This window comes from Calypte anna, chromosome 2 (assembly GCF_003957555.1).
Source record: "Calypte anna isolate BGI_N300 chromosome 2, bCalAnn1_v1.p, whole genome shotgun sequence".
NCBI lineage: Eukaryota > Metazoa > Chordata > Aves > Apodiformes > Trochilidae > Calypte > Calypte anna.
In genome coordinates, this window is record NC_044245.1 from 30,351,868 (window position 1) to 30,370,712 (window position 18,845).

The 18,845-nt window shown below is 37.5% G+C and overlaps 1 protein-coding gene across 4 annotated transcripts in view; it reads left to right on the plus strand.

The window, feature by feature from the left end:
- HDAC9 (histone deacetylase 9) overlaps nt 1-18,845 on the plus strand; it is a 453,995-nt gene that overhangs the window by 25,222 nt on the left and 409,928 nt on the right. For all 4 annotated transcript variants that reach the window (XM_030444747.1, XM_030444749.1, XM_030444750.1 and 1 more), the window contains exon 2: nt 6,927-7,036. In XM_030444747.1, the coding sequence (XP_030300607.1) occupies nt 7,018-7,036 (19 nt within the window). In that variant the 5' untranslated portion in view covers nt 6,927-7,017. The remainder of the gene's footprint in view (nt 1-6,926; nt 7,037-18,845) is intronic.

The window sequence follows — 18,845 nt, forward strand, 5'->3', positions numbered from 1 at the left end:
TCCAAAATACTTTTCAGCATTACTGATTAAAATCTAGAATAATTAAAAAAAAAAAAAAAAAAAAAGAAGATGTAACAAACTGTGGACATAGAGAGGTTAGCACATCTCATATATTCTTTCCACTATGAATGCATCATGCAGGCCAATCCTTCACCTGTTGAGGTCCCTGCTACTGCCTGGTAGTACTTGATGCAGGATGAATTTTGTTCCTCACTTTCACGTTGCACACAGCTTGGTTTGTGCTTCTCTTGGCCCAGCCAAGGGTTTAGGTGGAAGAAGGAGATAGGATAACTTCAGTAGAAATATTTCTGGAGGTGTGCAATGAACAAGTTTCAAAAACCTGGTGAGGCTGAAAAAATGGTTGGTTTTAGCTGGATCATATTTCCAACTGACTTCAATGGAAAACGAAGCAGAAACTTGTGCCAATTCGTTGTAATTGGCATAGCAGAAGTCCAGCCAACTGCTTAGCAGCATTTTATTTAATCCTGATGATTGGGGCCCAAGACATTTTTAATAGAAGGCATCATCTCATCTTATCTCACTTTTTAGAAATCTGATTCGTTTCATCATATGTCCGCAAATACGTATATGTATGTACATATGTTTCATATGTATGCAAAACTGGTACAGACTTCAAAAAGTTGTTAAATAGCTATCTAATTAAGAATAAGGTAACTGAAAACCTTATTGTAAAAAATATTTAATTCTGCCTGAGGTCTGGATGCTGAAGGTGTTCCTGTTCTGTGGAACCCTGAAATTCTCACTGGTAGGACTTAGGTACCCCAATATTTCTTGGACTTGATAATGCTGCTAGCAAGTGTGCACTGCCCTTGCATATAAAGGTCACTGGCTAACAATGCTATTCTGCATGATGTCTGGTTTTAGTCTACCTTATTTTATGCTTGTGAGACAAGTATAATAGAAATGCAACGAGATAGTATACAGTCATTTGCTATTTGAGCTGATGACTTTAAGTCATTCGTTTTTAGAATTCACACCAACATTTCTCAACACGTGATCTTGGCTTTTTTTTCCCTTTTCCATATGTCAGCTTGCTTTCTAGTCAAATTTAGAAGGTTCATATAAGGTTAGAAGGGTTGGATTTGGCACTCTGGAATTTGCTTTTGTGGATAAAGTAAAAGTTCACTCTGATTTGTCTTCCTGTCTTTATATTGCTATGCTTTTTTCCAAGATCTTCAGATTGATGTATTTTTTTCCCTCCTATGATTTTCATTATATATCATATGAATATTTATTCAATCTTTTTTTTGTGTGTAAAATATCAGTACTTTGGAAGAAGATTTCAACTATTGTTTTTTTTCATGCCCTGTGGGAAAAACTGATGTTAGTGGGTTTGTTTATTTATTGTTGTTTTAACCTTTCAGATTTGTTTTAACTGTGCTTTTCACTAAACTGCTTGTTTGATTTCATAATTTGTACTAATTCTAACAGCTGTTTTAGATGCTTAGTTGTTTAACACACAAGCTGTTGTGAGGAGAAGAAAGGTACAAATCTGAAAGTACGGAACAACAGTTTTGTCTTTAAGTAATTGAAAGCTATTTTAAAACAATATATCCAGCAGAGAATCAGATAGTTGTGTTATAAGGGGTGCCAACGTGTCATGTTCAGAATGTATTGAAGTGTAAGATTCTGTTTTTATCTGCAAAATCTTTGCATGATGATTTTTAAACACCTTAAAAAATACTTCTGAAAGAAAAAGATCTGGAAGATAGCTCCAGGATATATTTTTGCAAAACTTGTGCTTATGGATTCATTTCAAAAGTGCTCATGAAAAATTCATCTTGGAGAAGGGGGAAATAGAGGTAGAAATATCTGTTTCATCTGAATTCTGTTAAATTGTATGCAGTGTATCCTATTTCAGAAACCCAATTCCCAAAATAATTTTGAAATATAGGCAGAAGATAGAAAAAAAAAGAGCAGTAAGTGAATATAGTCTTGGGACTGCACAGTGAGAGAGACAATTACCAGGGACTGGTTATTAACTTCTAATTCTTACTTTTGTTTGAAAATTTTCTACCTATTTATAGTAATGAGAAACCTAAGCTTTATGGTGGCCACTCGACATAAAGACCTACATTTCATCTTATGCAGTGTCAAAGCTGCATCAGTTCTTGAAACACCTGAACTATTGAATTCCCTTTGAAGAAAGAGGAGCAGGTTCAGGGTTCTTGGGTGAGCAAATGGAAGTCACTTATGAGCAGCATCACTGCCAGTGATACATTTGAAGGTAGATGCTAATTTGCTGCATACTGTGCTTAATCTGCCAAGTACATAACTTGATTAGTGAGTTAGCATCAGTTCAAGTGGATTGCCTTATTGAATACGTGGATGGACTATAGTGAGTCCTAGAACCACCTGCTGTACCTTTGTGTCTTCAAGATTTGACGAGTCAGAAGCTGTAAGTTTTTTGGTTTGGTTGGTTTTTTTTTTGTTTGTTTTTTTTTGTTTTTTGTGGATGAATTTGGAGTACAATTGCATCTCACAAGGACCATAGTACCCTTCATAAAATTATAGTGTTCTGTGGCCAGCACTATGATTTTTCCCTTTGGTTCAACGTAACACTAGAAAACATGTGGCACTGCAGTTCATTTTACATCATGACATTCCTTCAGTAAAGGGAAAGAAATGAAGCATGTTAGCTGATCAGTAGATGGCTATTTGAATGAGAGTCTCTGTGTTGTGGATATAATTCTGGATATGATGATGTAGAATTTTTCATGGTTCTAAATCTGAGCTTTGACAATATGAGCCTTGTACAATTTTTTCAAAGAGTTGTTAAAACTGAACCTGAACAACAATATTCAACTACTGAAAACTTTGCATTTACAAGAAATATATGGAAATAGAGTATCAGGCAGGATGCCAACCGCCACTTCATAAAATATCAGACTACCAGTGCAGTTGAATTTACAAAATTCCTTAACAGAAATCTCTTTATGGGTATTCCAGCAGAACGCTTTCTTCTATGGGTGTTATTCTCAGTAGGTTTAACGGCAATGAATATTCAGTGCTGATGCTGTCTACCGTGATCTTGAAAGAGAAAAAATTACCAAATTCCACATCATTAAATTACAGAGTAGCTGAGGTTAGAAGGGGCTTCTGGAGATACCTGGTCCACCCTTTCCTCAAGGCTGGGTCAACTGCAGCAGATTGCCCAAGACAATGTAATATCTCCAGGGATGGAGACTCAACAGACTTGGTGGGCATTCTGTTTCTGAGGTGTTTTGAAAAAAGTGCTATCTGATGTTCAAGTGGAATTTATCATATATCTATTTGTGTACCTTCCCTCTTATTTTGTTACTAGGGGTCCCTGAGAAGAGTCTGTGTCTTTTTCACCCCATCTTGCATAGCTGCTATGTGTTAGAGCACCTTCTTTTCTTCTGACCTTGGTTTTCTTCCTGTTTCTCATTTTTTTCTCTCTCACCACCCCCTTCTCTCTCTGTCTGATGTTTTCTCTCCTTAGGAATATTGCCCTTAAGTATGTTCTCACAGAGGGTTCATAAACTTTGGTCATGGGATAAGCTTTGGGCTGCGGTGGGGCTATGGCAAGGCCATCAGTGAGGTCCTTAATGAAAAGCAGTACTGGCACCAGTATTGACCTCTGGATGGTCCATTAAAAGTGACTGGTCTCCAGATGGACTTTGGGCTGCAGATCTTAACCCTCTGAGCCTGGCAGCTCAGCCACTTTTCCAGAGACCCTGCTGTCTACTTATCTATTTGTATTTACAGTTTGCCTGTGAGGGTGTTCTGGGCGACAGTGCTGAAAGCCTTGCTGAAGTCAAGAGAAGCAACATTTACTTCTCTCCCCTCATCTATATTGCCAGTCATTTTGTTGTAGAAGGCTATCACGTTAGTCAAGTATGGCTTTTCTTCATAAGTGCATGCTGACTGTTTCACAGAATCACACAATTATTGAGGTTGAAAAAAACCTCTAAGATCACCAAGTCCTGCCTATGGCCTAACACCACCACCCTGGCTAGACCATGGCACTCAGTGTCACATCCAGCCTTTCCTTAGACACCTCCAAGGATGGTAACTCCACCACTTCCCTGGTCAGTCCATTCCAATGCCTGATCTCCCTCTCTGTGAGGAAGTGCTGTCTGATATACAACCTAAACCTCCCCTGGTGCAGCTTCAGGCCATGCCCTCTCCTCCTGTCACTCGTTGCCTGGGGGAAGAGCCTGACTGTCTCCTGACTACAGCCTCCCTTCAGGTAGTTGCAGAGTGTGATAAGGTCCTCCCTGAGTCTCCTCTTCTCCAGGCTAAACAACCCCAGCTCCCATAGCCTCTCTTACAAGAGTTTCCCCCTACTCCTTTCACCAGACTCATTGCTCTCCTCTGGATCCGCTTCAGCTCCTCAGTCTCCTTGAAGTGAGGGGCCCAGCACCGTGCACAGTACTCCAGGTGAAGCCTTGCCAGTTCTGATTACGGGGGGGGAATGGCATCCCCAGTCCTGCTGGCCATGCTGTTCCTGATACAAGCCAGGATGTTTGTATCCTGGCCTTCCAGGCCACCTGGGCACACTGATGTCACAGGCTGATTTCCCATTACCTTTCTCTCTTTTGTGTACTTCAAAATTGTTTCCAGGATCATTCTCTTCATCACATTCCTAGAAAAGGAGATGAAATTGATGAGCAGATAGTTCTTTGCATTCTTCTTGTCCTTCCCCAAAACAGGAGTAGTGTTTACTTACTTACAATCTTTGTGAACCATGTTTGCTTTCTTACAGTCTTTTTGAACTTTCCTTGATGGTCATGACTTTTCAGAGGTAATCTGAGAGTGACCTTTCACAGATACTGAGATACTGGCCAGTTCCCTCAGCACTCATGGAAGCATAATCACATAAACTTAAGTATGCCTGGCTTGTTTAAATCTTCCCTAACTTGGTTGTCCTCCAAGGGTAAATGTTCCTTGCTCTAGAAAAGCATGAAAGAGCTATAAAGCAGCTGCTTTCTACATTTTCAACAAAGCTGGGATCTATAACCCTGTGGTTGACCATTGTATTGGCAGAGTGTGGAATGGCAGCATTTGCACTGACAGGAGCGTGTCAAGCATATTTTTTCATCTCTCGTTATCTTGCATAACCATCCCAAATTACTTGCAGTTATTTGTATTTGGGGGAAAAAATGGAAATTTGTGTGAAGTGGAAGCTTAGCCATTGAGTCTGGACTGCCTGCATGTTCTGTGGTCATAGTAGTTTCAAATACCCACTTAGATGGGAGGCTCTACTTTAATTGAAATGAGGCAAAACAGTAGTTTTAGTTATGGTGATTAAAAAATGTTTTCTTTAGGATATTGTCAAATCCTCATGTCGAGACTTTTATGATTATTTTAAATCTCTATTGAAAACTTACTCTGGTAAAGTCAGTGGTTAAGCATTAAAATTCACTGCTTCACATTGTGAGAAACAAAGTAGTCACAGCTAAGGCTGGGTACTGAATGAATGGATGTTGAATTCACCGGAGAACAGTTTTCTCTATCCATTTAGTTGCTAAGATAGTAATGAGCTCTCTGAAATTAAATAGTAGTCTTAGAACTTGGCTAATCTGAACTGTGAATTTGTTGTACTTACACTGACAAATCTGGGAGCTGTACTGGGCAGTAACTTGCCTGCCTCAGTCAGGGTAAAAATGTGCACAAATAAAGGGTTTGGATTAAATTAACAGTAGAGACTCTTCAGTTTAATAGCTGTTCCATCTGATATTTGATGAAATTTGATGTATAATGTAAGCTAAGCGAGGATTTTCATGAAGTATCATGAATTTTGGTTCTACAGATGCTCTCTGCTGGAGCATTAGATGAGTCCAAATATCATGACTGTTTGAGCAAGCTACTTCAGTGGGCATAAAAGCAGAAGTTGCTTATCTGTATGTTCCCTTTCTTGAACAATAGTGGTAATAAACTTAAATTATTTTACTTAGTTAAAATGTAATTTACTATCTGAAATTTGGCTGAACTCAGCTTGAAACTAAATGTGCTGTTGGTGGTTTAAAAAAAGTGACAAAAGCTGCTAAAATATTCAGCACTAAGAATATCTCTGACTACTTAGATGCTTCAGGAGCAGTGGCTGAATGGGATAGTCACAGTCATCGTAGTCCACTGCAGCCTTCCTCTCTCTCCCATTAAGCTGTCAATATCATGCTTGAATGAAATGATATTTTAATTCCCTGAAAGCCTCTTCTCTGCAGCTTTAAACTTTCATCAGATCAGAATATTAGAGGAACGCTTTTGCCTCTGCTTCAGCAGTGAACTGTGAATGCCACGAGACTGTGAAAGGATTCAGCCAAACTGCAGAACCTTCCTTGCCTGGCTCTCAAGCAGCCCACACTATTAGCAGCTATCTTTGTGGTGTCAGACATGCCATTAGTTAGTCGAGGGAGAGTCATTCCACTATGCTAATTATTTCAACAAATTCTATTCTGAGTTACGTAAACACTGTTTGGATAAAGAAGTAGCAGATATTCCAGAAAGGCTTTTGAATGCAGATGTGTTCCTGCACATTTATGTTTCAATGCTGACTGAAAATGACTCCAGCAAGAGTATGAATTGGCCGCTGCTTAGCCACATGGATATAATTCAGCTATTTCTTCCTCAAGTCTTTCAAACTCTAGTTCATGAAATTCACTTCTCTTAGTATAAAGAGAAAGAAGTATAGATAGGCTGTAATGCAAACTTGTATCTGCATCTGGGCCGCCCTGAAGTTTGAGGGTATTTAGCTTTAGTCTTGTAAGTGATCATCAGCTCTTGAATTTACAGAAAAAATGTACATGAAAGAAAGATCCTTTTATTTGAGATAGGTTTTAAATGTTCTTCTGTTTAAGTGTGGTTGACATAACTATTTTCTCTTAAAAAACAGTATGTTTTTAATGTATAGGTCAAACTTATTTTTTCTTTATTTTATATAGATTCTCCCCACTTCTGGAAGAACCTCAGAATCTGAGCAACTGTCATAGCTTGAATTCACACTGTCAACAATTTACCATTCCATCAAGAGCAATGAGCTCCACAACACCAGGTCAGTTTATTTAGTTTTATTCCTCACTCCTGCAGAACACTGTCTTCTCTGTGTTGATGTAATGGATTTGGCAAGTGCCTGATATGCCAGCTGCACTTCATGACTGTTTTATAAAATAGGATAAAAGCTATACAGGCAAAAAAAGGCTATTTTGGGGAAACCTGATCTCAGCTGAATTAAAAAGGCTAGTATAATATTATTTACAGTGCTTTTCAAATATTCTTGAAAAGTTTATTAAGAAAATTAAATAATCATGAGTAGGAATCTTAAAATATTTTAATTCTTAATATTTGTATCTATTTATTAAAGTATTATCTGTCTTTGCTTAAAGAAAGGGCAGATAGTATTCTATTATTTTCCTTTTTAGCTCTGAAGTCACATTTGCCCACACTAGGCATTCTTTGTTGAGTTTATTCCTTTAAGAATGTGTAATTAACAGTGGTCTCTAAAGCTGCTTTATCTGATACCTGCAAAATGAGCTACTGCTGGTTCACCTGGTAGAAAGTGAAATATTAATAGCTGTATCTTGTGTTTAAACTTTCAAAGAAACAGAATGCTGTATATGGAACAAGCCTTGACTTCAGTTCCTTTGAGGATTGAGAGTCCCCAATTTGAATCTGTGCAGTGTCCCAGATGGTTCACGCTTTTTTCACCCACACTTGAAGTATCTATTTCTAGTACTGTTGGTAAAATAACACTTTACAGGTTGCTTATTTTATAACTACTTTGGTTTTGTGCAAGCAGTCTATCAAAGCATCAGGGAAAACACTGTAATAGTGATCTGTATTTTATCTACTAGGTACCCTATCTTACAGGCATGTAATTCAATGAGGATTTTTGTGAATTGTTGAAGGTAGTAGTCAAAACTGGTGATAACTGCTTTTACATTAAATGGAGTCAAACATACTCAGTGGGTTTCATACTCAGATTTTTTATCTAGCAGTGCAATTTAGTGTGAGCAGTGAATTATCAACACAAAGCATGAAGGGTATTCAGCAGAAAGTCATGTCTTGTTTTATCTCTGTGCCAGTGGTGACTTATATGAAATAATTTTATACTTTCCTAAATATCCAGTTCAAATTCAAGTTACTCTAGTTGATTGCCTATCTTTCTAACATATCTTCCCTTGCATTAGATAAGAGTGTGTGGAACTAGCCAAAACCAAAATTCTCTCTCTCAAAAAAAGGCAAAATTTCCTGTACTCATTGCTATGAAGAAACATGTCGTAAATAAGCATTCACATTTGCTATCTTTTCATATCCAATAAAGAAAAAACATTCAATGGAGTCAGTTTGTCTGCAAAGATGTTCAGTTATTTTAGAAACATTGCTTTCAGTAGGAGTTAGGAGTATAAATATCTTTAAATCTAGTCCTTAGTGTCCCTCATCATTAATGTTTACCTGTGAAAACTCGAGTTGTTTCACCAACCATGTTGAAACACCTCTGTGGCACATGCAGAGTTCCAGTATTCCAGGGCAGTGTCACCCACATTGGGATTCTCATTTTTCTTTCCCTCAGTGAAGGAGAAATGAGGCAGGATTTATTTGGAATTCAGTCTTGCATCCTGCTTAAAGTAAATGCCGTGGAGGATGAGTGTCACCTTGTGGCATCTCTTCTGTACCCCATCCAATGACATCTGAGATGTGTTTTGTGTAGTCTGTCACCTTTTGGCAGTCACTCAAATTTCTGCTCTCAGTGCTGTCACTGTAATAGACTGGTATGTAATAAGTGGCAAGAAAGGCCTTCCATTTCTGTCAGCAGTTAACACCTGATTATTAGAACTTTTTAGAAGATAAAAATTGCTAAACTCCTTATTGCATCCATAGTAACTGTCACCTTCCCAGTCCTTTTCAAGTGTTTTTATTTATTTGTATGTAGCAAATACATCTTTGTCCAATTACAGATTTGTATTGTTTCTTTTCCTTTCTCCTGGAGTTTGTATTTTGGAGAGACAGAAGGGCAGTTCCTTTCAGCTTCCAACTTGAGGTTAGAAATCCATACTAAGATGGGCTTCTTTTATTTTTTATTTATATATGCAGTAAGACACTGCAGTAGTTGAGGAAGTATCTCTGGTGTTCCAGAATAAAAATTAATTGGATTGGCATTGACTTGAGCAGAGTATTCCTGTGAAGAACTGTTGAAGGTAGTTCTTGCATTTATGTCACATAGTTTAAAGGGCAAAAGCCTGCTGGAGTTGTGTTTTAATAGTATTAGTGTAGGGCTGGTTGTGCTCTTGTGTTTTCGCTCTTGAGAATCTTATTATTCTTCATGGGTTATCTTGTTGCATTCAGTTGCAGCCAGTAGCTAGGACAGTTTAAAATAATTTATAAACAGGAAACTTTAAAGATTGCCATTTAATACATTTTAAAAAAGATTTTTGTGCTGCATAATGCCAGGGTGCTACACTTAAATATCAATCTATGTCTTGTACCTAAGACCTGTGAAAATACCCATAACACATAGTAACTGTCAATATTGCTCATGGTTGTATGTTGCAACAGAATGGTAAGGGTTTTTTTTTTTCATTTTACAAATTATCTAGCCAACACATACACACACACACACATATATATATATATACTTGTGTCTCTAAATTCATGCATGATGTTTATGTAGAAGATAAGTGTACTCTAAGAAGGAAAAAAAAAAAAGAAGAAAAAAAGCAAGAAGTAGAGCATTGTGGTGCTGTAGGTGGATGTATTGGCCAGCTTATTGGCCAGCTCACTTCATGGTTGGCTGTTCTGTAAATGAAATATTCTGAAATAATGTAGAAAGCTTCAAGTATTGTGTGCTATGCTAAATTTCTCTATATTTTTACCATATGATATGCTGAGTGGAGGATATACTCATGTCTTTGGAATGACTAGCATAGAACTGTTTTGGTAGGAAAAGACCTTTAAGATCCTTGGGTCCACCTATTAACCTAACACTGCCAAGTTCACCACTAAACCATGTCCCTAACCACATCTACCTATCTTTTAAGTATTTCCAGGGATGGTGACTCCACCACTTCTCTGGGCCTAACAAAAACAGGCAGTAAAGAGATTTTTCCTGATACCCAGTGCAAACCTCCCCTGGCACAACTTGAGGCCATTTGCTCCTTTTTTCACTTGCACCCTGGGAGAAGAGACAGATACCCACCTCAGTACACCCTCCTTTCAGGGAGTTGTAGAGAGCCATAAGGTCTCCCCTCAGCATCCTTTACTTCAGACTAAAGAGTCCCAGTTGCCTCAGCTGCTCCTCCTTAAGAATTGTTCTCCAGACCCTTCACTAACCTCATTGCTTTTCTCTGGATGCCCTCTAGCACCTCAACCTATTTCCTTTCACACCTAAATTGTCAGAAATTCTGCTGAATGACCCTATGTGGAATACCGAATAATTATGCATGTTTTATTCTAATATTATTAACCTCTTTGAGTAAGATTTGTGTACAACACCAATGCTTGTTAGAATTTCCTTATATTACATGATGCAATGAACATGTCTCCAGTGTAGCAACAGCTACTTGCAACAACACTGTAACCTGTTAAATTGATCTCAACTCTTTTAACCCTAAGGGACCAGGCTCTTGCTAATCTGTAGAGCTATATAAAGTAAATGCTGAATCCCAGTAGGGGAAAGTAGTGATGTTTGCTTGTTTGCTTTGCTTGTTATAAATTGTAAGATCATTAAGAAAATGTTTACATCCTGTTGCTATCAGATGTTCTGAACTGATCTGTGTGCATGAAAAGTATTGGATAAAAAAGAAAATGTTTATTTGCTTCTATAGGAAATAGTTAACCTATTGCTTTGAGACAGACATTTTTTTTTAATACTAAATAATATTCAGTGATTAATTAATGCTCACGGATGATGTATTTTAGACTTATCTGGCTCTAACAGTCTTCCTACTTTGAAAGATGCCATCTCTTGACATGGTGCTGTGGTTGGGGTTTGTCTGTAGTGGGCCTATGACCTATTTTCAAGGATCCCAATACTTGCAAAGGCTGACTCTTCTTAACAGGACATGACCTCATTTAAACCATGTGTTGATTTAATACAGTTTTTCTTAGTCAGCTTTTTTCAAAGATAAACAGCACCTATGAGAAAGGGTAGAATATACAGATTTCTGTAAAGGTGAAGAATATGGAGACATGATGATGCTAAGTTTTCATTTTGTACTCTGAGAAGTCCAGACATCTCTCATGTCTTCTCTCCTTTCCCTCACCTATAGCCAAAATCCTTCAGATTTTGTGCTTTTCTTTTTACCATGAAATTAGAAGTAACATTTGAATAGCTATATTTCAATTAAAACAGCAAACATTATAGAATCTCTTTCTGTCTGTTTTCATTTTTCTCATAATAGTTTAAGCCTGACATCCTCATCCAGTTGTTTATAGATAAAATATCTGAATGAAAAATTTGGATCCAAAATGAGTTCAGCTGATGGAGATTTAATGTATAAGACAACCAGATAATGAATAAAATTCTCTGAGCATGCATTAGATAAAAAAATCAATACCCTGTTCACTTGCTAGTAATTAAACTTTGTAAATACATTGAGCTACTTCCTATGTTTTTTTGACTTATAAGTAATTTGCAGCATTTACCATTAAAATTGATAATCAAAGCATTAAAATTGCACTAATTTGTGTCACAAGTCACCTAGCCAGTATATTACTGGTTAATAATTACTCTCTGCTAATTCAGCTTAACTGAGGAAAACAAGCCTGGAGAGTGTTTTTAGATTTAACTCTGGCTGTGGTGCATGCTGATGGTATCTTTGCAATGGAATTGGCCTGTGGTATGGTGGTCAGTTTGCAGAAAGGTGATGCCAGTGTGGAAGAGGCAACAAATACTTTGCTTTTAACTGTTGAGGAAGTTAGGATTTTGATTTTGCATCTCAGAGCAACAAAACAAAATGACTTGTACTTCACCAGTAATCAAATATTAAACAGCAGGTGTTGTATTAATGCCTTGTAAAATACTAAACATCAGATGAAATGCTATACATACAGAAATGGGTAGCTTGCATACAAGACTATAATTGGCTAAACAGATTTGTAAATATTCTAAAAGATTTCAGAATGCTATAAAATACAGCTAATTTTCTGTTTTAATTAGGTATAAATATAGCTTAAGTAGGTAACTATATATGTTTATGTTTTGAGCACCCTTAGGAAAGACAAATGGGAAGATTGCATTATAGTGAAAATACTGTGTTGTAATTCATCTTCATGGTTCTAAGAAAAAAGCTTTCAAACAAAAGGCTGTTTTCTTATCATGGAGTAATTGCTCAATAAAGAAAATTGTTGAGGAATATAATAAGACTTCTGTGGGATATGGCAATTTGTTAAAAATAACACTATCTGAAATCATTATAGCATTACAGTGAAATAAAACTGGCTAACAGATCTCAGGATGCATTGTACATAGGGAAAAGCGTTATCTACTGGAGGGTTTCCTAGTAGGTGTCTGTAGCAATTTATCAGTAGTTAAACATTATTCAGCACTTCCATCAGTTATCTAGAGGAAAGGAAATAATAATTCTGATGAAGCTCAGTTATGCTTGGTTATATAATCCCACTTCATAAAGTCAGTTCTTCTGGAAAATACATGTTAAAAGTAAAGGAGTGTAGCATTTGAGAACTGTAGAATATTGATTAGAAGAGACCTCCAGAGGTCCTGTAGGGCCATTGCGAACAGGAGCTCAGGCTAAGCATGGGGCTCTTCAGATGAATCTGGAAACCCATGGGTAAGATTGCAGAGATACCCTGGGCATCTTGCTCACTGTCTTCCTGGTGAGACTCCTGAGCTTCCCAATTTGAGTTGCTGGCTATTGAGCCTTTCTCTGTCACCTAACACTGAGAAAAACCCACCTCCATGAACTTTGTGGCTCCTCTCTACCCAGCTGCAAGCTGCTCTTAAGTCACCACCTTAGTTGTCTTCCTCCCAAATTAAACAAGCTCAGCTTCTCCTCCTAGGTCATGTGCTCTAGGGGCCTGACTTGATAGTCCTTTCTTGATAGCTTCTTCTATCAGTTTTTGATGGTCTATCTGTACGCAGGCATGCTTGACTGTGATTTATAAGTCATGACAAACACTCTGAATGATGAAACAAGGGAAGGTAGTACCTTGGGATAGCTAATAAAGCAAACCTGTATGACATGGGAGCTGAATGTGGAGAGTAAGTAATACTTCTGCTTCAGTGGAAAGATCTAGTCTTGAGGATGGAGTAAGTAGAAGGTTTGGATTAATTGAGATTTAATATGTCTCCGTTTTCTTTTCAGCATGGAAAAGAGGCATGGTTAGAGTCAAGGAAAACTTATCCTTCAGTATCCATTTGGTCCAAGTGCACAAAGCTGTTCTTGAAGTACTGGTTCTAATTCTGATAGTGACACTTCTATAAGGGCTTTGAAGAAGAGTTTACAGAAATAATAGAGAAAATAATAATAATACAGATTATAATATTTTATAATAATATTTATATAGTAATATAATATATAATAATATAATAGAATAATAATTTATAATAATCTTATATAATAGAGAAATAATAGAGAGTCTGGAAAATATCTCTTACTGAAAGAATAGTCAACAATTCAGCCATTCAGCCTGTCTCTTAATCTTCAGCAAAAGAAAACAATGAGATTAATGATTCTTTCATATATGTGGGTGCCTGTGTGCAGATTTCTGATACATAAGATGCTTACTCCCAACAGGAATGTTTAGTGATGTCTTGTGTCTGGAAACTGAAACCAGACAAATTCACATTAAAGATGGGGCTCATTTATTCAGCAGTATTGGTAATTAACCATTGGAGTATGCTGGATAACAGTGGGGGCCAAATTCCTCATGTGGTTTATCCTTACAACCTATAAATCCAACAGCCACCTAGAAGTTGCTTCAGCTCTCACTAAAAAAATGACAAAATATTAATGTGTTTTTCCTGAGTAGAAGTCTGCCATCACTCTGAGTAAGCTTGGAGAGTCTCCAAACTTAGAAATTTGGATTCTAGTCTCCCAGGAAATATTTAACCAGCTCTGCTTCTGCTATTTTACTGTCTGTAATCCTGAAGTCATTGTGCTTGCTGGAAGTTTATGCAATGGGAGCATCCTGCCTTGCCCTAGGAAAGGTTGACTTCACTTGATGGAAACTGTGCTGTAAGCTATAAAGCCTTCCCCAGTATATGAATTTGCTGCAGGAACAACAGTACTATATAATTCCAAATCAAGTAAGGATCTGAAGTAGCTCAACTGAAGAAATGTCACTTCCCCATCCAGCAGGTGCCACATGTCATCCTGTGTGGCATTTCCACATGGCATTTCCACTTTTTTTTTTTTTTTTTTTTTTTTTGTGGGGGAGAGGGTTATCACTATCATCTTTGAACTTCATACCTGAATAGTTAGACTGACACATAGTCCGAGCAAATGCTTTGTATGTACCAAGTTATAGAGATCCTACTGCAAAGGTTGGTGGGCTAATCCTGGCTAAATGTAATCTCTGTATTTACTCCTCATGTTCCTTTTTCCCTAGTTTTCCTAGTTTGCTTTGTTGTACTGTCTGGTATGCTGAATGGAGCAGTTTCGTGTGTTGCCTTCATAAAAAAAATTAATACCTCTGGGAGGCTATAAAGTAAAGTTTGGGCTTTCTAGGTGTTTCTTTGCTTTGTTCTATGTAGCAGGTGAGCTGCTTTCCTAATTCCTGTATTTCTCAATCTTCATGCTTTGATTTGGAGAATTGCTTTTGCAGTATCCAGATAACAAACAACCCAGTTTCTGTTGTAATTATAAACAGTAGTTTATATCTGATAACACATTAGTGTGGAAGATGCTTCTACACTACAAACTTTACCTTCTGGGTGATCTAATTCGTAAGATAGATGTTTCACTTTGATAATTTACTGATTGATTCTGTGTTGACTCCTTGCTGTTTGTCTCCTTTAGTGGGGGAAGAAGGCAGGACAGAGTCATCTCTAGAGAGAGCAGGCAGGGGACAGAGATCAGGGGCACTAGATTTAAAAAGCCACCAAGGGAGGTTAGATTTTGAGAAATTAATATTTCAATGATAGTACCAGAATAAGCAGCTCTAGTGACTGCCCACTGTTTTTTCTCACTTCTCACTGGCTGCTCTGTCATGCCAGATATATTTGTTTGTGTGGCTACATGGTAAAACAGAGTGGGGAAGTAGTTCAGGCTCAGCTGTTTCCAAGACAAAAAGGGCTGGTTTTAGCCTGGACTGGTTTCCCACTGTGGGTTGCTATGTACCCATACAATCAATGGTATTGGAAAGGTGAGAAAGGAAGAGGGAAGAGAAAGCAATGTGTAACTCACATACTACAAGGATCATAAGTGATCCTTGAGCAGGAGAAGCATGGTAAGTGTCCAGGCCTATGAGATTACCTAGGCCTAGGTAAAAATGAAGAGAAATACTAAGGATTTATTCATAGATCCTCACTTTACTGATCATTTCTGGTTCCCAGATGTTAAAGAGTTCCCAGTTCTGTCCACGCAAAATTTGGAGGCTCCATGAACATTTTTGTTCTTCAGCTCTATAGCTAAAAGAAATGACCAACAAGGTTGCATCATCTGTCATGCAGCATACCCCAGCAGTGACATTTTCATCCAGCTGTTCTTTCATATTCATTAAGATACATGAAGCACAAAGCAAATATGTGAAATACTCTTTGTTGGAAGTAAATACAATGAGTATTTTCCAATGTGAATTTAAAACATGTACATTTTTCTTAATGGTCTATTTCTAAAATGTTGCCTTATGCAGAAAGTTAAATAAGATAACATGAATTAAAACTTGTGATTTCTTCAGTGATTGCTATTAGCTGCATGAATGTTGATTATAATTAAGTTCTGTCTTCCAGTATTATTATTATATTGAATACTATCTGCCAACTTTTAATTTGTTTACAGACATGCCTATTCCTAATTTTTTCTCCAGCAACCCAGATGTTTTTCTGCAAAACAGGTTTTTCTGAAGTGATAACTACAACACTTATAACAGGTAATTTGCAGCTTAGGTAGCTCAGATAAAGCAGGACAATTTTGTAGCACCTTAATTTGGAAGCTAGTGAGAATTTCAAAACTTCAGTACAAAGTCTGAAAAGTTATAGTGTGTGGAATATCTAAATATAGAAATAAAGTGCTGCTTTGTAGCATTTAGCAAATGTCTAAAGGGACCTGAAGGGAATGATGTGCATGTTGTGGAATGAACCCAGCTTCTGCTGAACCAATGAAACTCAAGGTTTAGAGCAGCCCCTGAGCATTTTTATTTATTTTTTAATAATCCTTTGGTGAGGATTTTAGTTCTTGGGGCTGTGATGTCTGGTGTTGGTGTTGTCAGCCTCAATGTCTGTTCCAGAGCTGGGTCTGCTAGGGGTGCTGGCCTCTGGCTGGGCATTCTGAAAGAAAGGGAGGTGACCTGAGACAGTTTGACACAACTCTCATTCATTAAACATGAGATATTTGAAGTTTAAAGATTTTGGTTTAATGCTTTGGTAGTTTATGCCAAAACAAAGCACTGAGCTATTTTAGTATTTCTGAATTCCTACCAGGAGTACCTGTTATTATGAGTAGTAGTTAATGACTGCTCTGAAGACCTGAGAAGTAGTGACTGCTGCCATCCTGTTTTCCCCCATCACTTGTTCAATGTCCTTCTCCTAGGATAGTGTTTGCTAGTGTTTCTTTCCAGTCTTCTCTTCACTAAATTGCAAAAATATTTTTTTTTACCCTTCTCTCATAGATCATACTGTTAAATCTTCTAATATTTTTAGTTTTCTCCTAGATTCTTAGGGTACCACCTGGAAATGTATATTATTTTCTGGGTGATGATACTGAAATAACTTGCATCTCCTGTACCTTCCACTCTTCCTGTTGTTTTGGTGAGGTACCTGTTCTTTGAACAGGTTTCCACTGTTGACTAATTTAATTTTTAGCACACTCAATTGAAGAAGTGAGATCAGAGTTAGTTACCTACTCTTGTATTCTTTGTTTTATTTATCTGGGATTTGTTCTTTCAGTTTTTTAGTTTTGTTTGGTGTTATTTATTTTTACTTTCTTCCCCAAATTAATTTCTTTACATTTTCTTTTGCTTTTAAGTTTGTTTATTTTGGTCTTCCTTTGAAGGGTAATTTAATTTTCTAAGTAATTTAATTTCTTGATAGTGTCACTCCAAAGCAATGGGCTGTCTGCCCTCGGTCCTTGTGTTCGCACTATACAGAAAGCATATGTAGAAAGAAAAACTAAAGGAAAATTTCTGTGGCATAGAAGTAAAATTATGCAGGTAATTATTGTTTATTACTCTCTCATTGCTTAATAAATCTCAGTTTGCAGACATAGTCACTTTTAAGTCTCTGGATCATGTACTAACCAGGTCCTGTGCCCCTCAGTACCGTGTTAAAGGATGTTGCCATGACATGAGTGATGTAGAGATGACAGCTGCTCACAAGTGGATTCCTTTGTGTACTTCTGGTTAAAGCTGCTTCTATGCTATGCAGAAGTAAGTTTACAGGCTTTCCAAAATTGAATGTCTGTATTGCCCATTTATCCAAGTTTCTTGTTACCCGTTACCTATGTTGATTCTTCTTATACTGAGTAATGAGGAATGTTGTGACATAAGAGGGAAATAGATGAAGGGTTACTGATCTGAGGCATGGTAGAGGGTTGAATAAGCTCTTTTCCGTAAGTATGGAAATCTGTGAGTTGTTGTGTATGCATCCCTTGTGCATTAGAGGGGGCAAAAAGATATGTGAAGTATTTGAGGAAATGGTTAGCTCTGACTTGGGAACAGCATCAGAAATCCTTTTTCTTTCTGTAATGTGCAGTCCATATGCTGTCTACTTTTAACCAAGTCTTGGTAAGACCTGAGTGATAGAGGGAGATGGGTCTCTATAGTGATGCCAGCACTGAGTTTCTAGTGAAGGTGATTAATAGGAAGCAGCACAGCAGAACCCTTGCTGTAAAAAAAAAAGGCAAAAAAGGCAGCATAAACCAGTATAAAAACCACAGGTACTTGGTATTTTAAGATAGTACTATTTTGAGGCAGTACCCTGAGACAAAGGTCAGTGCACAATACGTACACTTTATGCTGCATGAAGAAAACAGACATCACATATTTTTTTCACCTTCCTCTAAGGTGCTTGCAGCTTTTCTTCTAGCCTTGAAGTATTTTAGTGACTTAAAGTGAATGCAGCTCATTTAGATATCTCCAACTCAGCTTTCAGTAGTTGCTGTGGATGCAGAGAACACGCATATTTCTCAAAAGCTGCCTCAGATCCTTAGATACATTTTTTTTGGTATTGAAACATTCAGCAGCTGCCCAAAACTTTTTTTTTTTTTTTTGGACAAATTCACAAATAATTGTAAGCTAGCACAGGAAAATCCAGAAATAGCACTGAGTGGTTTCTCTTTTTCTGTTCAACTACTTTTTAATGAGTAGGAAAAAAGAGAGGAACACAAAACATAGTGCTGCTGTATGAGATACTGCATCAGCTTTCCCCTGTGTTATATCTGTAACTTCATCAATGTTTTACTTTCCCAAACTGGTATATTAGAACATCCTTGTCACACCATGTCCTAGGATGCACTTGAGGGGTCTACTTGACCCCTACCCCCCAACTAAACATAAAAGAAGTGTTACTCTAAGGAGCACTTCTTAAACAATTGCTGTCCAAGGAATCTGTGATAGATAACAATGTTTTGATTTCAGCTGACTGATTAGGAGCAACTACAGACATGTGGAGGCACCATTCACTTCTCTGTCAGGGAGACACTAGCAGCTGACTGCAGTAGTTCTCCTTGGGGTGCAGATCTGTCAAT